The sequence below is a fragment of the Olea europaea genome, chromosome 20, assembly GCF_002742605.1.
Source record: "Olea europaea var. sylvestris chromosome 20, O_europaea_v1, whole genome shotgun sequence".
In the NCBI taxonomy this organism is placed as follows: domain Eukaryota; kingdom Viridiplantae; phylum Streptophyta; class Magnoliopsida; order Lamiales; family Oleaceae; genus Olea; species Olea europaea.
The window spans coordinates 1,222,914-1,245,490 of NC_036256.1; the positions used below are offsets into that span (position 1 = coordinate 1,222,914).

At 36.1% G+C, this 22,577-nt stretch overlaps 2 protein-coding genes across 4 annotated transcripts in view; one reads left to right on the forward strand and one right to left on the reverse strand.

Annotated features, from left to right (window-relative positions):
• The first annotated feature begins 269 nt into the window (after positions 1-269).
• On the forward strand, positions 270-5,706 carry LOC111369276 (vacuolar fusion protein CCZ1 homolog A-like). Its single transcript, XM_022990726.1, has 6 exons — positions 270-358; positions 732-1,088; positions 1,597-1,661; positions 3,747-3,842; positions 4,006-4,464; positions 5,488-5,706. The coding sequence occupies exons 2-6, from the start codon at positions 749-751 to the stop codon at positions 5,689-5,691; spliced, it is 1,164 nt and encodes a 387-aa protein (XP_022846494.1). The 5' UTR covers positions 270-358; positions 732-748; the 3' UTR covers positions 5,692-5,706.
• Positions 5,707-9,124: 3,418 nt separating this feature from the next.
• LOC111369349 (protein VAC14 homolog) overlaps positions 9,125-22,577 on the reverse strand; it is an 18,073-nt gene continuing 4,620 nt past the window's right edge. For 2 of the 3 annotated variants that reach the window (XM_022990831.1, XM_022990829.1), the window contains 17 exons: positions 19,384-19,473; positions 19,164-19,283; positions 19,038-19,066; positions 18,782-18,924; positions 18,610-18,704; positions 18,004-18,090; positions 17,762-17,869; positions 17,448-17,539; positions 17,152-17,233; positions 14,333-14,398; positions 12,870-12,985; positions 12,659-12,779; positions 12,318-12,479; positions 12,061-12,201; positions 11,360-11,428; positions 10,378-10,656; positions 9,125-9,725 (listed from right to left, as the gene is read on the reverse strand). In XM_022990831.1, the coding sequence (XP_022846599.1) occupies positions 9,621-9,725; positions 10,378-10,656; positions 11,360-11,428; positions 12,061-12,201; positions 12,318-12,479; positions 12,659-12,779; positions 12,870-12,985; positions 14,333-14,398; positions 17,152-17,233; positions 17,448-17,539; positions 17,762-17,869; positions 18,004-18,090; positions 18,610-18,704; positions 18,782-18,924; positions 19,038-19,066; positions 19,164-19,283; positions 19,384-19,473 (1,905 nt within the window). In that variant the 3' untranslated portion in view covers positions 9,125-9,620. The remainder of the gene's footprint in view (positions 9,726-10,377; positions 10,657-11,359; positions 11,429-12,060; positions 12,202-12,317; positions 12,480-12,658; positions 12,780-12,869; positions 12,986-14,332; positions 14,399-17,151; positions 17,234-17,447; positions 17,540-17,761; positions 17,870-18,003; positions 18,091-18,609; positions 18,705-18,781; positions 18,925-19,037; positions 19,067-19,163; positions 19,284-19,383; positions 19,474-22,577) is intronic. The other variant, XM_022990830.1, reaches the window with a different exon arrangement.

The following is a 22,577-nucleotide window of genomic DNA, read 5'->3' on the forward strand; positions in this document are numbered from 1 at the left end:
GGGAAGGGAAAAAGGGGGGAAAAAAAAAGGAAAAAGGAAAACTCTGTAGGATCTCTCTGGGCAGTGGGTTGTATATTTTGTTGGATTTCAAATTAAGCTGCAGGTTTGTAATTACTTTCAATTTCATATTTCAAGTATGAAAAAGAGGATAAAAAAGATTGAGGATGAAATGTTCATAAATTGAAAAGATTGGGGATCCAGAGTGAAAATTACAATATATAAAATTGGGACGGACGTGTCAGGATTATAATATGCGCAAATACGGGGAAGGGAAAAAAAAAAAGGAAAAAGGAAAACTCTGTAGGATCTCTCCGGGCAGTGGGTTGTATATTTTGTTGGATTTCAAATTAAGCTGCAGGTTTGTAATTACTTTCAATTTCATATTTCAAGTATGAAATAGTAATTCTCAATCATATCTTAAATTCTACTTAATTTTGTTAGACTTTCTGTTCGGAGGTTAATTAATGGAACAAATCATGGGCGTGTTTAATAATTAAGCCATTTATGTTCCTGTTATCATTCCTTTTTTCCCCCCTGTTAATAAAGAATGGGGTTTTCAATTCGTTATCAAACATATAAAAAAAATAAAAATTGATAATCATGCTGCTGGACCCGTGAAATATAAATGGTTTGATTAAGAAATAAATAAAATCTGATTCCTAATCTAATTTAAGTAGTTTGAAATTGGTGTGTATTGTACTGGGATTTAACTTTCTTCACGAATGTTGCAGGAAAAGTAGGATTAGAGATGGTATTATCATCTGGGAGCAATGCTAGTGAAGCTGTAAAACTGTGTGTGTTTGATTTGAGAAGGGGGCAAAATGAAGGTGAGGAGCTGGACAAGATTCTCTTCTTCCATCCTGCTGATTTGCCATTTACCACTCAGCTCTCTGTCATTGGCCTCAGCGAAGGACTCATCACTTTCACTAGGTTATTACTTGGACGCTCATTTTTACATGTATACTTTCTGAATTTACTTTCACATAATTATGATGCTAAGTTACATGCTACCAAAGGGAGAAAATTCTGGCCATGGTGTTATGAGTGTTTGAACTTAACTTGTTTTAACTCTTTACTAAGTTTGTTTTGCTGAAGCCTTAGTTTTTCCTGCATTAACGTGACTGCATGTTATTGGGGTCATTTGACTCAAGTGAGCATTCCATGTGAACTGGAGAGTTTGAGAGATAATTGGACTTTGTCTTCTCTGTCTCTCATTGTTGGATTGGATTGGTTTGGTCTTGCGTATCCACAACAAACAATGGTATCTTGTGGTTTCTTCTTCAGTTCTTCGTGGCCAAAGCTGCAAAGAGAGTTATCCGTTTAGAAGCTGCAGAGAGGATGTTGTGGTGGATATTATCAAAATAAATTTATTTCTTCAGTTTTTCATCCTTGATAATATATACAGATCTTCAACTGTTATTAATGACTTTTAAGTTATATTTGAGTAAAAAGAGACATCCTTCAAATTGGCGTGAAAAAGAAAAGTTAAAAGAAGGAATAGCCTTATAGTCTCATAATTTGAACCTAAAGCATTTACTTGTTAATATTCTCCATAATATAGATAAGAAATTTCATTAAAATTACTTAACATTATAGCTATTGCCATAAAGTTAGCAGTAAACCACAATACTGTGGGACGGGAGGCTGCAATTGATGTTCAGGTTGGTCTTTAGGTACTATTTTTTATTCTTAAATGTGATAAATTTGATAATTTTCTTTTGTCCCTTATGGGAAGATGGCATTTGCTTTGCTTTCATTTCCTCTGACATATAAACTGTTATTAGTTTACTATTTTCTACTTATATAAGTAAACTGGGTATGCTTACTAATCATTGAGGCTTTTCACTTGGAAAGGAAATCAATTGGAAGGAAGAAATTAGCTCTCTTGTTAAAAAAAATTCTGCCCAGAGATAATGGTTAAGAGTACATGTTGGGTGTTAGTCTCTGACTTGATATATTAAGTATTATTAGATTCATATTTTACAAAATAATGCAATATTGCATGATTTATCAGGGATATATGGGATAATAGACGTTTAAGTCCAACCTTCCATTCTTTGGAAATAAGTACTAGCTGCAACTTTCTGGGTTGCTAAGTTCCAATTTTTTGAGAAATATTTCAAACAAGTCTTACATACTTACCATGACTCTGTCAAGATTTCTTATTTAAACCTTTTCTGAAGATTGAATTCTATATTGGGTTCTCTTTCATAAATTGTGGAGTAATTTTAAATGAATGAATTCTCACAAGTAAGAGTGGACACAGTCCAGTTTCGAAGGAAACCGAATTGAACCGAGTACCAATAAAAATTTTAGAAATAGAACAATTAGTTACATGTGCAACTATGGAACTAAACCACAATCGAACCAACGGGTTCTGATCCAGTTCGATTTTTTTATTAAAAAGTTATAAAAATAAAGTATGGAACTACTTGTCATGTTGAAAATAGACAAAAATTGAGTATGAAACCACCCGTCATTCTTGTATTTTAATAATAAAAAATCAATTAAACAAGAAAACGAGCAAAAATCCAACTCCAATGTTCAAGATCAATTGATAAAGTCGAAAAAAACTATTAAGCATCATCATAATCTATAAAATCCGAATCAAAAATTAATTATTAAGAAAATTTATACAATAATATATATTGAAAAATACATGTAGCGTTTATAACCTCATTAACTTCAATAATTCTCAAGGAGAAGATTATGATCTTGATGGTCGCCAATTTGGGAACAAGAAGAATATTGAATTCTTACGAAAGATTGAATTAAAAATATATTTTTTCTTATTGGAGTTCCATTAAAGCTATGAATTTATGAAGTATTTATAAAATCATTTAGATTTGGATTTTGATTACCCCCATTAGACTTTGCAGCAAAGGAAAGAAGAAGCGTGTTCAAACATTTGGCGCATCTTGGTGCAATGTACTGGCAAAAAAGGGAATTCAGGAGAGAAAAATTCATAATTGGTTCTCAAGGTAGCATCGAGAATCGAATTATAACTAATCGGTTCTCAGCACATAGTCCCGTCGCAAAGCCAACCCATTTAGTAGAGGAACCGGAGCTAGACCGGCCGATTCTATTTGAATCTGGTCCAGTTCCACCTGTTTCAAGAAAAAAATTGCCTATCCTCACTTATAAGACTCGATGACATCTTCACAGACACAAGAATAGAGTCACGAAGTTTTGAGTCATAACCCTTAATTTCTTTCACTCTAATGATTATTTAATGATCAGGAAAAGCAAATCTTTGGTCGTAGATGATTGGTAATGTTTGATTACTTGCTAAAATTTAAGGGAAAAAAATATTAAAAAGAAAATCCTATGGACACACATTATTTTTTGATAAATCCTATCGACACACATTATGTTTGGTAGGAGTTTGAAGTTCGAAGTAACAAGAGTTTACTCTATGCATAGAACAATGCATTACACATAAGTTGTTGTAAAAGGGGAAGTTGATGCAAGATATTTTTGGGATTTTGTTTTCTTTTTATGGAAGTATCTAAAAAATTGGGTCTTTCCTATTAAATTCTTATTGAAGTAAAAGTAGGACTTCCCGGTACACAGTTAGGAGATAAACTGTGTTTAAAGGAAAAGTACGGCTGTGGTGTAATTTCTCAAATAACACTGCCGTTTTATACATTTGAATTTTCTGTGCTTCGTTTCAACTATGCTGTTGGCTAACATAGTAAGCTATTGAAAAATCTTTTTTATTTTTCACCTTGTATCTTGTTCTGCAGTCACTTGTCAGAGTATTAGAATCCTGTGCTGGGAACTCAAAGTGCTACTCGCTTACAATGTTCCAGGACCTGCTGGTGTCCACAACACTCTCTCCTGTACGGTTTGATGTTTTGTTCTCATTTCTTCTACATTTCCCCTCTTAGCATCAGGAAGAGGACGAAAAACATTTCACCCTTCAGATGTAGCTAAATTCGGTGAGATGCCTGGGATTGATCTAAATTTAGATAGGGCATAACACTATTTATTCCTTTTTGTCAGGATGACACCGTAAACCTTTTTACATATGCTGTCCTAAGGTTAACCCCTCAAGCTCTATCCTCCATGGCAAGTTCTTGGTCCTATCTGCATAAAGAAAGCACTGCGTGTAATACTTCTGCGGGAGCTGTAATGGCAAATTCTAGTCCAAGTGTAGATCAATATTATAATTCAGGTGATACATCCCCAATCGGAAATCGCAGTTATCATGTTGTGAGGCCCTTGCAGCATGACAAATGGTCTAAGGGGAAGGATGGTTTTCTTGTTTCCAATATTTGGGGTGCAGAGTTTGGTTGTCCAATTCCAACAAGCCCAACAATTTGGCTTAAGCAAACAGAGGAGAGAATGTATTTATGTGCTTATCAGCTCCGAAGCCTTACTGTGATACTCCTCATTCCAGTCTCATCTGTCCTCGATGGGGAGCAAGGGATTGCTATGGTGAAGCGACAAATCCTTGAAAATGTGAGTTTTTGTTTTCTCTGCTTAGTTTGGACTGGTCCAATATTGAACTTTCTGGTGCAATTTTATTCATTCTTTGAGGTTTTTTTGCTCGTTATGCATAATTCACATCCATAAGATACACCCGAAGAGCTTTATTACAAATTTATCAACAACTTTATATAACTCAATTATGTCTGACGCATATATTAGAACTTGATAGTGGACTCCAGACCCACTAACATAAGTCGAAATGGTTGTAATGTAAACTCGAGACTGAAAACCACTCAAGGCTTAAACCTCACCTCAAAAAGGTAAAACGCCTCGGTAGGTGATTGAGCCCTTTTAAACTTAGGTGAAAATCATGTACAGATTGTTGTTTTCAAGTGGGATGAATGATGATTGGACTCGTAGGGATGGTGGACTTATAGACCAGACTAATAGAAGATTTCCAGCTGGACTGACAGAAATCGAATTTGGGTTGTCAAAGTTTATGTTTGTTGAGTGGATGGTCAAGATGTGATGGGTTTGAAATTTTTTGTCTGAAACACGTCCAATATATTATAGTTTTGAATTTCTATACATTTAAAGCGTGACTTGTCAGTTAAAATGATAAGATATATATCCTCTGGGTAATGACCTAACTCAAGCTACTATCATGCTTCACAGAATGTCAGTTTTACAAATTTGTTATGTAAAATGATATCTTGTAACATGTTGACCAGTTTTATTTTTATTATAATTTCATCCTCACGTTCCGTCATGGGTGACTGCCCCCTCTCCATCTTCTACTCCCCCTTATCTCAGCTATGGAACTTTTGTTGCTAATGAAGTATGGTGGCCATTGAAATATTGGACTTTTGCTTTGACGTGTTATGGATATTTGGAAGATTAGCCTTTATCATAATAATAACATGTTTATGTTTTTAAAAAAATTAAAAAAATGCAGCAATGTGTTTTCTCTGGTAAATGTAACAATGTCGTAGTTGGTTACTTGTAGCATTTCCGTTTCTGTGCAAACCTTACGTAATAGTCACTATATTTCAGGCATCGCTAAAGATGTTCTGGGTTGAGGAGAAACTATCGAGAGGATGGGGAGGTGAGAATGCATATCATGTTAGTGGGTGTCGTTATTTACTGGTGGATGGTGATAGAAATATATCTCGGGCTTCTCCTCCTGGAAAAGTAACAACTTTGACAAAGGTTATTCCTGTTCCTTCACTAAGAGTGATTTGCATTATTCTTGTCTAGTTTAGCCTGTAGCTATATTTATCCAACGGTTTCATGTGTGGTTAAGTACCCACTTATTATTTAGTTTCTTTTATTGTTTGGGAATTGAGTTTACTCTGTTTCATTCATGTTTTAAGGTAGGTTTAGTTGCTTAAGTAGCAATCTTGTCTTCACATGGCTGCAATTCTCCTATAATGATAAATTAGGAAACATTTGAATGATTTATTGTAGTAAAAAGATTAACAGATTTCCAATCTCAGAGACGTTACTTTTAAAGCCTCAGTATTTCTTCAAATGTTATAACTACTTTATGAAGATTTATAATTATTTCATTATCTTGGACCGGTCATAATCATGGAATTTTTTTCTGAAACACCTTAAAGCCTAGGCGGGATTTTAGGTCTCCACCTAGACCAATGGGGGTACCCCTACGGCCCTACTGTCTTTGTTGATACAAGAGTGAAATACTTGTTGTTGGGGGGGGGGGGGGGGGGGGGTTTTCCCCCCCCCCCCCCCCCGGGCCAACAACATTTTTTTAAAGGTATTTTTTATTTTTTTGATAAAAAAAATTAGTTTTTTATGTGTAATTTTTTTTTTTTTGGGGAAAAATTCATATTTAAGGTGTATTCTTTACACCATTTTAAAATTCAAGTAAAATGTTTGAAAATCCAAAATTCAAGCTTAGATTTAATTAATTAAAAATATTTATTAAATAAATATAATAAAGTCACGATTAAATAATTAATGGTCACAGATTTTTTTAATGGTTACATATCATCAAATTAATTGGTCACATATTATTTCGAGGTCACAAATGAAAAATCTTGTAGGTCACAGATTATTTCGAGGTTACAAATGAAAAATTTTATGGATCACATATTATTTTTTAGTCACAGATCATCAAATTTTAAAGTCACAAACCAAATCATTGAAGTCACAAATCATCAAATTTTAAAGTCACAAACCAGATCGTTCAGGTCACATATTATTTTTTAGTCACGGACCATCAAATTTTAAGGTCACAGACCACCAACAACTAAAAAAAGAAGAAAAAATACCGACAATCAACCAAAACCACCAACTTGCATCACCACAACCGCCGCCGCCGCACTCTACACCACCACCCACATCGCACCAACAGAATTGACTTCTACCCACATTGCACCAACAAAATCGCACACATACCACAAATCGGCCACCTCCACCACCTGCATCAATAACCATCATCACCATCCACAACGCACCAATACATTCAAAACCACCACCAAACGCCGACCACAACTAGACCACCACCGTCGCCATCCTACCTAGATCCATTGCACTCGACACTACATGAAGTCACCAAAGCCACCCATATCCACGCTGGATAGAGAAATCGTTTGCAGACCACCCCCAACCGTCGAAATCACAAATCAAAAAATGGCAACAGTTGCACCAGATCCACCACTACACCACCGTAAACACCACACCACACTACACAAAACACCATCAAAACCTTGCGACAGTGGTTCCTGTGCCGCGTTGAAGCGGCGAAGCACCTCAAAATGGCGAGCGACCGTCGCTAACGATGCGACGATGTGAAAGGTAAAGCATCGCTGCAAGACGACGTCAAAGGCTCTCTCTGACTGTGGGCGGCGGAACCGTATGTTAACGGGAGAAAGTGAGGAGAGAAGATGCTGATTGCTGTGTGAAATGAATTTTAGGGCCGAATTGGGGATGAAATATTTTGTGTTAATATTAATAATTAAATTCATACATGAAATCTGCATAAAAAACCATCTCACCTCATTTTTGCACTGAGATCTTTAAAAGTCGGGAATTTTGTAATTTCCACTAAAAGAAAATCAGCCAAACCCACAATAAACATAAAAAAGGAACACCACCCAACTATTTAACAATCTTAGAACGCTTCTTCCTCACCACACCCAAAATCATAGATCGCTTCAATGGACACCACACCCAAAATCACAACCTCGTCGCCCTTCGACTGAAGGATGAGGCATGGTGGAAGGAATCGTTGCAGATGCTCCGAAGAATTGGAATTTCGGCTCACATCGATTCGGGTAAAATGAAACTAATGGCGCAGGCACTTTACTACACGTGTTGAATCCATGAGACCCATCGACCCTAAACCGTCGCCTTCATTGCCACATCACTGACCATTCCCAGTTCCCACCACATCGACAATCCATCGAACTCATCCACTTCCTCCACAAAAAACTAAATCCACTCCGACATGCAAACCGCTATTGCTTTGGTTGTTCCACCTCCAAAGTAATGGTTTTTACTGTTAGGGTCTTTAAAAAAATTTGCATACCGCCCCGAAGACGGAAAACTAGGTGCAAGGTTTTGGATGTTATAATCCGCCAACATGCGACCATCCTCAAGCCGCTTATCGAACATAAGGAATATTGATAGGGTCCACAGGAACAAGGGCAAATTTCTCCTTCTTGCAATTTTCAAACTCTTAATCGTCATATTCGACTCTGTTTATGCTGAACATGTGTGTATGCTTAATGAGGGATAGATGAATATATACTGCACAATTAACGTTTTTGATGTTTTTTGGAAGATATTGGAATTTGGGGGAGAAAGACGACAAATAGAGAATTCGTTCAAACAACGACTGAAAGGAGATGATTGGAGGGAGGAGAGTTTGATCTTCCTGTCGTGAAAAAAAAAAAAAGAAAATGAGAAAAAGTTCTAAGAACGAGGCTCTAAAACTATGTCAAAGATCCTGGATAAGACTTGATGCCTCTCCTCATCATATTGAACCAAAATTAAAATATAGTAAAATCAATCTATCTATCTTGTATCAGGAAATGGAAGTAGAAAAAAGAGAACTTTGTATTACATAATCTCTCTGTACATGGAAATCTAATCCCCTTCCTGAGCGGATCGGATGTGTATTTAACCGTAGTGGCATGTCCATGAATGCAGCCAATGTAATTTAGCCTCTATTTAACGTTTGAGTTTTTTTTTTTTTTTTTTTTCCCTGAAAAAAAATAATAATAAATAAATAAAAATTGGAGTGGTGATTTTAATACGTGGTTAAAAAATAAATAAAAGTAGGTAGAATTTTTGTATCACATATCTGCTCGTTTAGAAATTTTATTTTATTATTATTTTTTTCACATTATTATTATTCACACGTTTAGTAAAATTCACAATTTTTATTCACCCTTTATCCGTAATTATTTTGTAGAATTCATAAGTTATAATCTATCAAAGAAAAAAATAAAAAAAAAATCCATGTTTGACTAATGATTATAAGCCATTCATAATTGGTGAAATTATTATCTAAACATTTCATGGTATCCACAAACATTATATATTTATCTATCGATCATTTTTATCTATAATAATTTATATGTATCGATCCCCCCAAAAAAAAAAAAAAAAGAACCATATTCCCTTACCCTACATTTAAGTTGAAAACCACATACTCGAAAGATTCATCAAAAGCTTGATTTTATTACTTCAATCATTATTATATACATTGTCCGTGCCAGTTTGCTCTCTGGAGATATCAAAAGTGATAGCAAAGGTGCAAACGTTCAAAACTAAACAAGACGAGAAGACAAGGAAGAAACAAGAAAGTAGTCCCTACAGACAATACACGAATACTATTTTTATTGTAATTGTTGTGATAGATGAATAATAATTATAAATAAATAACATGAACAAACTTGTAATAACCTGAACCAAGTATCTACTGCCTCTTGCCCATATGGTTTTTCAATAAAAATAACATAACCATATGGGTACCTCCTCCATCCATGAGAATAAAGAACATCTTGGTTTCAAACCCACTATCCACCGTCCCCTGTCCTTCGAGGATTCAACAGGGCAAAGCTCCTGATGATATACAATTTACAATTTTACCAGACGTCACCGGGCTTGAATACTGAAGTCACTGTATAATTAACCTCAATGAGAGAGGAAAACAGTTAAAGTTGTAACTGTCCGGGACCTCTGCGCGAGGATCTTGATGGAGGCAAGCTATTATCCGGCGCCAATGAAGGTTGTTCTGGATCTTCTGGTCTTTGAACCTCCTGATCACACTCAACATGAGCAAACTTAGAAAAACAAAATGAAAAGTTATATGAAGATTAGCTTCATGAATCGACAAATAATATCGAGCATTAGCTAATCGAAGATCAATTTACAATTATTTTTTTTCCATTTTATTCAACAATATACAAAATATTCAACAAATGATTCTTCCTCACTCAAATTCACAAGAATCCAAGCTTGGCTCTGACTTGGATACACATTGCATGTTAAGCATGCATGGGAACACTGAAATCAAATGCATTATTGTACATTATGCCCTTGTTTGAGCCCCATTTGGAGGGAAAAAATGAATTTTTTAATAGTGTATTGATGTGAAATGTGTGGTTAAAAAATAAAGAAAAGTTTTGAATTTGCTTGTAATATTATTTTATTGAAGAATGTGTAGTTGAAATTTTGTCAAAACACTGTATAAGAATTCATTTTCTCCAAAGAATGGGGATCAAACAAGGGCTATATATATAAGGGGATCTCAATTGCCTAAACTCAAGTCATTTAACCCAAACTCTCTTCCTCTTCCATTTTATCATCCTCGCAGATTTAACGAAAAATATAACTAAGTTAAAATAGTCGTTGAATAAACTAGTCCAAGGATAATAGGAAATTAAGTAGACACTGGAAAGCACTACAAACCTTTGCAGATGAAGAATTGCAGCGAGACTGTGCCTGCAATTTAGAATGCATATGATGCTGCTGCTGAATGTGCTTAAACTGCTGCAGCCTTGAAATAAAGTTTATGCCATTGTACACATTAGGTGAATCATGAAATGGATCACCATCCTCTGAAATTTGTGATATTCCCATGTAATTAGCCTCCAATAGTGCACTTCCTGATGATATTTGTTCACCACTGAAGGAGTATGGAGGTACAGTTTTTAAACGAGTCCTGAGAATCTTGAAGGCTAGACTTTGCTGCATCATATAAAAATAAACTAACAGATCTTAGCGGCAGCAAATCAACACATACAAATCACATTGATATGAGCACTAACCATAATATATATCTCAACCAGTGATATTTACTCGTACAACAAATGTTAAAGCCCTTATGACACAATAATCTTAAGGTTTTATGACTGCCATGTCAGTGGTACAATCATCAAAAGAATGTTCTATTAAAAAGTATCCACAATTTCACAAGTACTTCCTGAAGGATGTCCCAACCAGGTGCATAGGAAGGAAGACGTTCTGAACATCGTCAAGAATGGAAATGAATTTTCACTTAATTATATCTGAAAATACTCAAAAACTCCTCCAATGAATAATCAAATGACTTAACATCAACCAACTTAAACTGATGAAAAATTAGCTCAAATATATATGACTTCATGGGCTACAACTTTGATGCATAAATCAAAGTCAATTGCCATGTCTATTGAGTGAATTGACCATGATCTGATAAATAACTTGTATACTGAAGCAAAGGAAGTGTTTGGATGAGAATTATTTAAAAAGCCATTCACGTTCAAAGGGCAGACTAACTTCTGGTCAGTTCCATTATTAAAAAGCACATTGAACGTGTGCATTTCCATTGTTGAATGAATACGTTGAACTTGACACGCTGCATTTTAATGTTTCAAACACCGGCAAGGTAGTAATTAAGGCAACTGCATACCTGAGGAAGCAGCATCAGAAGACCATACAAAGCTTTGAGCAACCACATATATCTTTGAGGTTCAAGAAGCTGCAAATGATTTGTCAGAAAACAAAATCGATCAACTAATATTTAACATGACATCAAAACTATAAGTGGTGATGAAGTGATTGATCATTTTTAAGAACTGGTGAATACGTCCTCTAGCAGGTGGGGATAAAAACCAAGAACCACAAGTTTAATCCTTGAACCCTTGCCATATCTCCCACGCCCTAGGGACGGCCACTAAATATGTTCAATCATGTTCAGATGTAAAGATGAGATTATTCAAGTCCTCAGTCCCCTGCTCTTAACATTAGAGTGAAGTAACATGAGTTAGGAAGCATGAGTGTCAATGCACACACACACACACACACACACACACACACACATTCACATTCATATATATCACTAACACCCATAAACATCAAGCAAAGGTGGTTTATGTACTTGTGGATATAGAGAAGTACATCAAATAATACATACTGTATGAGCTATTACAAATGTAGAAGATACAAGTCATCTACATCTTTACATATGCATGCGTTCATTACAAGGTTATTGGCTTGCATGCATCTATAGATACTAAATAACAAAATTAATCACAAAGCATTGGTTTTATAAACTACCCAAGATGAACACATGTTCGTCAACACCACACACACTTTAGAAATTACTATTACCTGTAACCTAAGGTACGCAAATGTAGGAGTCTCCACAAGGTGGATCAGTTTGTCCAACTGGACCAAAAACTTAACATTAATATCTTCCTCAACCAGTGATTGGATAATGGAACAAGCGTGCTGATAAGTCTGCAAAACAATCTGAGTAAGAGGTAGCACATCCTAAGTTTTATCACTAAAAAGTGATGGAGAACAAGGGATGTGGTGGCTGAAAATTTTTTGACAATGAAATAAAAAGCATTTAACTGGAGGCTTACTTGAGCTAATAGGCAAAGGCTTATTATAGCCCCTGGTGAATGGCACCATGAAGCATATAACGAAAGAAATAATTTCTTGCCAGCATCATTGAACATTGATTGTTTCAGGAGGTCACGTAGGTCAGACAACTCGGTGGAAGTGAGCAAAATTAAATTCAATGCCTGAAAAAAAGAAGAGAATGTGCAAACATGCTTCATCACATGCACAACATATAATTTCTTACCTATACGATTCCACAAATAATGGCTGGAAAACAAGGCTGTACAAAATTTTAACAATATCTCATCTCGTTATGAAATGTAAAACGTGAGAGTTTTCCTGTTTTGAATAATGCAATAACCTGAACCATAATAGATGCAAAATCCAAATCAGATTCTCCTTCCAGAATTGTGGAAAGCTTCCGATAAACTGTTTCAGCGTGCAACAGCACACAGAGTCGGCGAATTATTAGAGCACCACGTCTGTGAGAGAATTAAAGAACAGTATTCAATCCACTATACAAGTGTATCAGACAATTATTTCAGGATAAATCAGCTGGGATAAGAAACTACTTTTCCAGCAGAGAGTGGTCCACCCGAAAATTCTGAACTAAATAAACAATCAGATGGTGGAAATGTTTGTCATCTTTGGCTATGCATGCATGGACATCAAGTACCAGAAGCACTACCTGGGAGGAAAAGTAAAACAAGAAAAAGATTATGAAAGTTAAGGCATCTTGCACCTCTCATTTTTATCCATTTTTCTGTCCATCCTACCAGATAACGAACTACTGAAGGCAATAAGTAAGAAAGAAGGATATCCTAGCATCAACAAGAATTTACACAAAACTGAAGGTTAACCATACCCAATTGCCTATTATCACTTTTTTTTTCAGGGGGTGGAAACCATCCATATCACACTCCCAAATCATTATTTTGGGGTGCCTGATATCAATAAACATCTCAGTCTAATATTATGTTGAGTACGAGCTCTTAAAAGCCAGTCCGAGATTCTCGCAAGACAGACCCCCTTCAATTGTAGACATTTGACAAGAGCAATCTCGCAGGAAGAAGAAAGCAGACAGAGCATGTTCTAATTCTGACTATCCATGCAAGCAAATAGACAGCGAAATCATTTTAGCCTGGACATGGGAAGAATTCCTAGTAACACTATAGCCAGACTAGGAGGGCATTCTATCAGCTACTCTTAAAGCAGATGAGAAAGAACCAATAATTTACCCTGACTCTATCCATTCCATAGCTGTGCAGTCCTTGAGGAATCATTGCTGGTAATGTTTATAGTACAGCAGGTTGACTTCAAGTAATTGAGAGGATGATATGCTATACACTAATTTTTGGTCCTCTTAATGTTAGTGCACTGTTTGCAAGAAAGACCTAATAAAGCTTTTAAGAGTGTCAAGAATTTAATATGTGGAACCCAGGGAACTTTTTCTCAATGTCGCGCACAATTAATAAATCCTTCATATGTACCTGGATGAATTGTTTCCAGATTCTAGAGCTTGCAGCTTTTACAATGAAGAAAACTATTTATTCTAACTTGTAACCATTTATATAATGTCCAGTGTTTCTATTCCATTTCCTTTACCTCTTCTTAATTGAGTGTAAAGTACATGTAAATGGGTTCCTCTTATACTTGTTCTCCAAATAAGAGAAAGCGGGGCAATACTCATATCACTGAAAGCCATTACGGGGTTTGAGTCCTCTAAAAGATTTGGTTTAATTTATCCCCCTTAACATAAAGAGGAATGAAGAAGAACATAGAAGACGAAGATGACAATGAAGACAAATTACCAGCATCATTTTGAATCAAAAAAACAGAAAAATATTCATATCCAAAAAGACATTCCCTAACCAAACTGCTAGCATAAGCTTTGACTAATTAGTATAAAAGGCAAACAAGCTCAATTTAACTGATACAGAAATCTGTAGGCAAAATGAACAATCATAAAATAATATAAAATTAAATTGAAAATAAGCAATTCATGAATGACAGAAAAGGCAGCAGAAGATGATACCTCATCAGAACGATCAGAAAGTGCCTTCAGAAGGGTGTCGAAAATGTCATTGAGAAAAGACAGAACCTGTTTTTGTGAAAGTAGTAAATGAAATCTAGTTCATCAAAGCAAGGTCTCACCAAATTTTCAAAATCAGCAACATAAAAGCTCAACATTGCCAATAATGAGACAATAATAAATAGCAAGTTTCTAACAAGGTATCTATCAGACATTGCAAAAATACAAAAATGAAACCAGCGCATACGGAGGATGCTGATATACCATGTAAAAGATAAGATTTATATCACGTCTCATTAGATAGTTTAATCATAAAATGGTCGAAATTTAAACAGACTGCAGTTACATTTCCTGATGCTTATATTTATGAAAGTTTACAGTGTCAGTCCATAAATTAGCAACAGAGTACCATCCTGAGACCTGCTAAACTGTCACCACTGGATTTATCGACAAAAGACAAGCATGAAAATTTTTCCTAGTGTAAATGTATGTGCAGGCCTCCACCTCAACAAAATCAATAAGCTCAAATCTTTGAGCACAGGCATATGAAGGATTGGATCTTATACATCATGGATAAACGGGAAAAATGAAAATGGGGTGTAAATAACATATATAAATACCCATAAATACTTCTACAGGTCAAAGCATGGGTCACTCTCCACTGCCAATGTCATTTAACAATCTCTTTCTATTTTCTTAAACCAATACGAACAATTACTTTCATCCGCAAATAACATTTCTTCTCAGGTTTCAAGTACAACATTAAGTCATTAACAAAATTCATACAGGTCAATTACAAATAGTCAAATACACCCACGGTCTCGTAAAGGAGGTAGCCCACGATATGAGCGGGGGGAACCAATATAGGCCCTGCAGGGACAATTTCCCCAGTGAGCTCAGGCTTGCGACATTAGTCTTTTCCCACTGGATATTGATGTGATCTAGTGTGTAGCTTGTAGAATTGAAATTTTGCACTCAGCGAGTTAGCCACAGCATTTCCTTTTTTTTTTTTGCCTCATTACAGCATGTCTTCAATGGGCTAGTGTCCTTTACATTTTACTTTTAATAATTTATTTTGGCTAGAGTAATTTACCATTTTTATAAAATGAAAAAGAATTTGTTTGCTAATTTATTTACAGTGATGATTGATGAACTAAATGCAAAATTAGCAAATTGGAATTTACTGGCTCTAAATTGGAAATTAAAGATATATTAGGTATATAGTACAAGATGCGAGTGTATAACATACTTAAAAAGATTTTAGAATCAACTTTTTCACTAATATTGTATAGTTCATTTACCAAATCCTAAATTAGACAAAATATGTAAATGATTAGTTGTAAATTTCATTACTCATTATGTTCAATCCAACTTACTAGACCATAGACATTGCATTTTTTTCCTAGATTGCACGTATATTAAAGAACATGTGGATTCATTTTAAAAACAAATATATCACTTTCAGATTCATATACCTCGCATCAAATAAAGAGTGGATCTACATGAAACTAATCTTCAAATACGACAATTTAACAGTTTAAAGAGAAACAACGAATGTGCCATGGAATATATGATCGAATCTCTTTTTCCCATATTTAAGTCTTGCCCCCACTGAACCGAAATTCTGGCTCCACACCTGGTTATGAGCAATGTAGAGGATCAGCAAGGAGTCTTTCAACACAACAATTTTTTCCCAACACACAGGCCAAACTAGAAAGCTCACTGAAAATTGACTACAAATCTAATGACTGCCCACAAACTGAATAGATAAAAGTTGGTTTATGGACTTCAACATATATTCAGATTCATAATTGCCAAAAGTTAGGATTGAGTTGCTAGTTGGATTATTTCAGGATCGTAGTCGTTGGAGTATTAGTTGGGCACCAATAATCTAGTAACACTAGCACATGAAGTCTTTCCCTAAAGAGATGATGAGTTTCACATCATTGATAAGAGATGTCAAAATAATCTTCCAGGTATTTGCGCAGGAGCACAAGCTTAAATTGAACCAACACCACAATCGGACAATCCATATAGGAGTTCAAGTCGTCGTCAATGACTTGTCCTATTCTTAGGTTATATAGATCTTTGGACCAGAAGAAACATATTGTCTTGTGTACGAGTTACTAGACTACATTATGTCATGTCAACCTTGTCTTAACCGGAGGTTTGATCCATGATAACAAACAAGGAGAACGTCCAATGAAATCTAAAAGTGAATACGAGTTGAAAGTCCTCAGCCAAGGTAGAAGGAAAATTAGAAAGAATTCTATCAAAGCACGTATCACTTGATTGCTCATATAATTGAAGGCCAGATAAGTCTGGTTGCCAACAACTGCCTTAGAATGGGGCCCACTACCAAGCCCTTGACACAACAAGAATCTAGCACCAATAGGTCCTTCAGCACCAACAGGAGGGGCCCCAGAAACTGCTAGTCATGATTGACAAGATATAACGCCAAGGAGAATTAGAAAATATAATGTAGAAACACATGGTGAGTAAATTTCATATGCCTTGCTCGTCAAGAATTGAAGTTCAAAAGGTTGAATTTTATTAAGGCATCAGGGCAAGCAACAGAAACAAGTATTAGGAATAAAAACAATCAAATCTCTCAGTTCTCTCCATAAACCGTGGAACACAAAAAGGTCTTTCCAATTAATTAGAAATGTTAGCTACTATAGCTGACCAATACAAGAACACTGAAGTGCAACAGAAGCAGTTATAAAAATCAACAAAAAATAATGTAAAACATCTAAAAAATTGGAAAAGGAAGATTTCCAAAAATAGCAAAGGAGTCAAAATTTATATTATATCGTCATTACCTCTGTTCGATGTCTATTTAGAAGGGTTAATATCCAGTTCAGTGCTTCAATACGTGTTGTCTCCAATTCACTAGACAAATGCCTGATACATAAAAGTAAATTCTAAACTTGGTGGATTACGATTACTCTGAGGCATTTCAAAATAATACATCTTATCTTAAAAGGAAAAGAAAAATTATTCTACCCAGCTTCTTTTGTCACCATCTGAAAGGAACAGCACGTTATTGAAGCATATGAATGGCAAATTTGCAATTGAACCAAATAACCGAGTATTTTACAGGGTAAGAGAAAGCTACCTCCTTGCTACCGAGAGGATTGCACCTACATCAAATCCTTCTGTTGGATCAGTCTTGATTCCACGAAGTTCATCATTTGTCTCACGAGCAACCTAATAACAAAATTTAACCACGGAGCACTCGTAAAGTATTGAAGTTGAGCCGTTATTTACTTCAAGAAAGAATATAATTTAACAACTAATAGCGAATGTGAACAACGGTGGACAGTTCCTTCGAAATGGATATGTTCAATAAATCATGGACAATGATAAAAATAAGTTGAAGAAGCAATGAACTAAGACGTTGAAAGGAAGATTTTAAAAATGAAAACTTACAGCTCTTATTTTCTCTTCTCTGTCTGACGTGCAAGGTAGAATGGCCCCAAGAATATCAGCATAATAAGGAACAAGTTGATCACCACCAAGTTTCACAAACTCATTAATCTGCAGAGCATAGCAGTGTATTGAAACTCATTTGAACAAATTTAAATAAACTGGAAATATCTTGCACGCAAAAATCTGCTCAGCAATTGGAATAAGCAATTTGCGATAGCAATTGCGTCTTTAAATGTTCTTACCCAAGTAATAGCAGTCAATCGAGTAAACTCATCAAGCGACGCTGCCCTCTGGACCAGTATTTCAGTCATGCGACCATAATCTACAGACTTAAAGAGTAGCACTGCTCAAGTCAGGAATTAAAAATGAAAGTAAAATTTGAGTGTTTGTTAAAACAGACTTGGTACTCATGTGAATTAGTACGCACATAGCTAGCAATAGAATTCTAGAAGATGAAAAGAGAGGAAGTAGAAAGAGAGGGAGAGGGAGAGGAAGAGGAAGACATGAGAGATGTATGAGGAGAAAGACACAGAAATTGCATTGTATTTAGTCATCAAAATACATTTTTCTCTACCTTCTTTTTAACCACACATTCTTCAATAAAATAATATTACACGTGAACCCAAAATTTTTCCTTCTTTTTTAATCACATATTCTTCAAAAAAAAAATCACTATTCCAAAATATATTTTTTCCAAAAACAGATTATAATGGAGCCCAAACAGGGGCTTAATAATAATAACTGTTGACGGCTGCGAAAATTTTCCCAGAGAAAAAATATAATGCACAAGTATCACCAACTAAACAAGTCCCACATAAGTTAATAGAGGTGTAATTTATAAATCTTACTGGAGAGTTTTTTATTTCTTGAAGAAATTCTGAGAGTGCTGAGTCTGCTTGTTGCCTTATTTCATGGCTGGAATCACTTAGCATGTTAAATAAGCCTGCAATTTCATCATGTGTGTGAAAGCATGGCCGAAAAGCTGCCAGAATCTGTCAAACCTCAAATATGAACACTCACCATCAAGAAAATCAGGAAGAAAGCCCAGCATATCTATATCCGGGACACTGTCAAGAACAGTAATCCATCCTACCAGAAATTGTCGCACAAATGGGTTTAGGACACTCATTCGTTCTCTCAACAATGGTATAAATTCTTCAATGCTGTGTCAGGATAGAACAGAAACAGTTGGAAGTTAGAGAAAAAAATTTTCCAAATAAATTTAATAACTTTATCTGACAAATAGTATTGAAACTAGAGCAAAGAGACAGCAGACCTGAACTGATCGCTCTCTGTCACAATGTCCTGCATTCAAATAATTGCCAAAGCACCATGCCTAAGCACATTTTTGAAATAAATTTGAGAAAATGACAGCTATAGACAAGAAATGAAAATTATCCACCTTTACGAGTCTATCCAAAAGATGAGCAGCATTCTGTACATTGGCATCCGAGTCAGCTGAAAGCTTACACAGAGCATCAAAAATCTGATTGAAGAACACTATAAAATCTCCCCTCACAATCTACAAATTAGCAGGAACAAAACCCAATGACATAAATGGTGCAGCCAAAAATACATGTAGGACAAAACCACAATATAAAAGTACTTGGTTTATCTCTCACCTTTGCAATGTTATACAGAGCTTCACATGCATAATAACGAACTCTGCTATCTTGATCAGAAAAGGAATTTAGGACTGGTGGTACAATTTGCTGGCAGATAGAAGTCCAGAAAGCAGCAAAATTGAGTAAGAGCAAACTTCTGGTACCAATATCTCAAGAAAGCTTGTAAAATATTTTGTAAGCATGCCATACTTAGATAAGGAATATCTAGAATGAAGAATAAATTAATTAGTTGGATCGATTCACAAAATCAGATAGCATGATATTGAGTTTTCTTGCTAGTGTGATTTCTGTAGAAATTTAAATAACAACATTTCCATTACATTGGGATATAGTCGAGCAAAAAAGGATTATGTTCCCCAGTAAAGTTCTAGAGTATCCAAGACTCCCAATATAACCCAATCTCATTGCTGAGTGACAAGACTCTCATCTTCACATAGTTTTGAAAAAAATTTAAGCAGTATCTACTTCTCAAGAATCGACAGAGGATCCACCATTTATGTCAATCTTTCAAGTCCCAAGTTAATATGATAAGATACATATTTGGTGGATGTGATTCGACAATATACAGAAACAAAAATTTCAAATCTTTTTTTCTTTTTATAGGTAATCAGATAATTTTATTACTTAAAAGAGAATACACGGGAGATGTACAATCACTTTAAGCCAATAAGGAACAACATGAAATTAGGCAACCGTCCACAAGATTTTTAGCCACGGCACTAAACCAAGAATATAAAGTAAAGTAAAATATTTCTCTTATCTGCTCTCTTGTCTTTGTTTGGTCTTCGAAGCAGTGGTTGTTCCTTTCTCTCCACACGCATCATACAATGCAACCCGAGATAAGGTTTCATGCTAGTTTGCTATCCTTATCATGAAGTTTTCTCCTTCATGCCCGTAGCACGTCCTCTATACGACGAGACAGCACCCAATTCATAGATTGAGAAGCCAATATAGTGTTCCAAAACCAACACCATCACAATGAATGAACAGATGATCGATCGTCTCCTCATCCTTCTTGAACATATAACACCACTTAGTTACATAAAAACCTTTATGTCGAAGATTATCCACCGTTGAGACATGTCCCCTCACAACTATCAACAATAAGAATGCCACCCGAGGAGGCAATTTACATTGCCACACCAATTTCCAGGAGAATGAACTATCCACAAATCTCAGGAGGAAACTAAAGTAAAAGCGAACTGAGAAAATACCATCTCGTGTTATCCTCTACCTGCTACAATCACCCTCTCCTACCCAAATTTGTGCCTCATGTAGAGAGGTCATAAACAACGAATAATCATCCAATTCTCAATCCTGTAGACCCCTCCCAAAAGTAATATTCCAGCTATAGCTCCCATTATGAATGACTAATACATCACTCACCATAGCAAAAGACACTGAAGCAATGCGGTTCAAGGAAGGAAATCCCTCCTTTAGCGGTTGATCTCCACACCGACAATCATCCCAAAACCTAATATCATTACCATTTCCCACTACAAAATTCAGTTTGTCTAGAAAATCACTCCATCCCCTTCGGATATACCTCCACAAACTCACCCCATAAAAACCACGATCCTCAACCGTACACCATCCCTCTCTCTCCCTCTCCACTCCAAATCGCCACAACTACTTGCCTAATAAGGCCTTATTAAACAACACAAAGCTCCTTACTCCAAGGCCCCCATCCTCATAAGCAAACAGACAATACCCCAATTGACCAAATGGAGTCTCCTCTCCTCCCCCAACCCTGCCCACAGAAATTCCCTTTGAAGTCTCTCTAATCTCTTTGCCACTGCAACCGAAATGTGGAACGACAAAAAGTAAGTAGAGAGATTGGAGAGAGTGGATTTAATGAGAGTAGGTCTGCCTCCCTTAGAGAGGTACATACACTTCCACCCTACTAACCTCCTCTCCATCATTGCCACAATACCATTCCAGATATGGATACTTTTAAATTGTGTCCCTAATGGGAGCCCTAGATATAACATAGGCAGCCGCGCAACCTTACAACCCAATATATCAGCCAACTCCTCCACATTATCAACCTCCCTTACTGGAATAGTCTCAGATTTCCCCAAATTGATTTTCAAACCAGACACTACTTCAAAGCATAAGAGCAGACAACGCAAGTTCCTGAATTGTTCAACATCTACATCGCATAAAATCAGCGTGTCATCTGCAAATAACAAATGGGACACTTGCAAGTGATCAACCATAAAACCCCTTATCAAACCCGCTCCCACAACTCTTTCAAACATCCTACTGAAAGCCTCCATCACAATAACAAATAACAGTGGAGACAATGGATCCCCTTGCCTCAAACCTCTACTACTCCGAAAATAACCCTCAGGTGTTCCGTTGACCAAAACTAAGAACGAAACAGTTGAAATATAGAATTGAATCCATTTACACCACTTATTGCCAAAGCCACAACGCCTAAGCACATACAACAGGAATCCCCAATTTACATGATCATAAGCCTTCTGAATATCGAGCTTACATAACATCCCTGGGACCCTTAGACACATTCTTGAATCTATGCATTCATTCGCTATAAGCACATAGTCCAAAATATGACGCCCTTTCATAAATGCATTCTGAAACTTGGACACTACTTTCACCAGCACCTCCTTTAATCTGTTTGCTAGAACTTTCGCAATAATCTTATACACCCCACTGACAAAGCTAATAGGGCGAAAGTCCTTAATATCAGTCGCTCTAGATTTCTTAGGGTTCAGCACAACAAATGTAGCGTTAGAACTTCTCTGGAACCTGCCACGTTCAAAAAAATAAGTTAGAGTATCCACAATGTCCAGTCGCACCACATCCCAACACGCCTTGTAAAATGAAAACGAGAAACCGTCCTGTCCAGGAGCCTTATCATCGTTCATACTAAACACTACCTCCTAAATTTCATCCTCCCCAAATAGTCTGTACACCCAACTGGCATCATCCTCCGTGATAGTAGAAAAATCAAATCCCTCCAATTCTGGCCTCCATTCAAATTGCTCCCGATAGAGATTCTAATAGAAATTCACCCATTGGCTTCCAATTTCCTGTGGTTCCTCATAAGTAACCCCATCCACCTCCAATACTGTGATGAAATTGTTCCGCCTATTAGAATTGGCGACCCTGTGGAAAAATTTAGTGCATTTATCCCCCTTTTTCAACCAAGTAACCCTATATTT

Coding starts and splice junctions, on each gene's coding strand:
- LOC111369276 (XM_022990726.1), top strand. CDS start 749: ATGGTATTATCATCTGGGAGCAATGCTAGTGAAGCTGTAAAACTGTGT. Junction 1,089..1,596: donor CTCTTTACTAAGTTTGTTTT/GCTGAAGCCTTA, acceptor TTAACATTATAG/CTATTGCCATAAAGTTAGCA. Junction 3,843..4,005: donor TGTCCACAACACTCTCTCCT/GTACGGTTTGAT, acceptor CCTTTTTGTCAG/GATGACACCGTAAACCTTTT.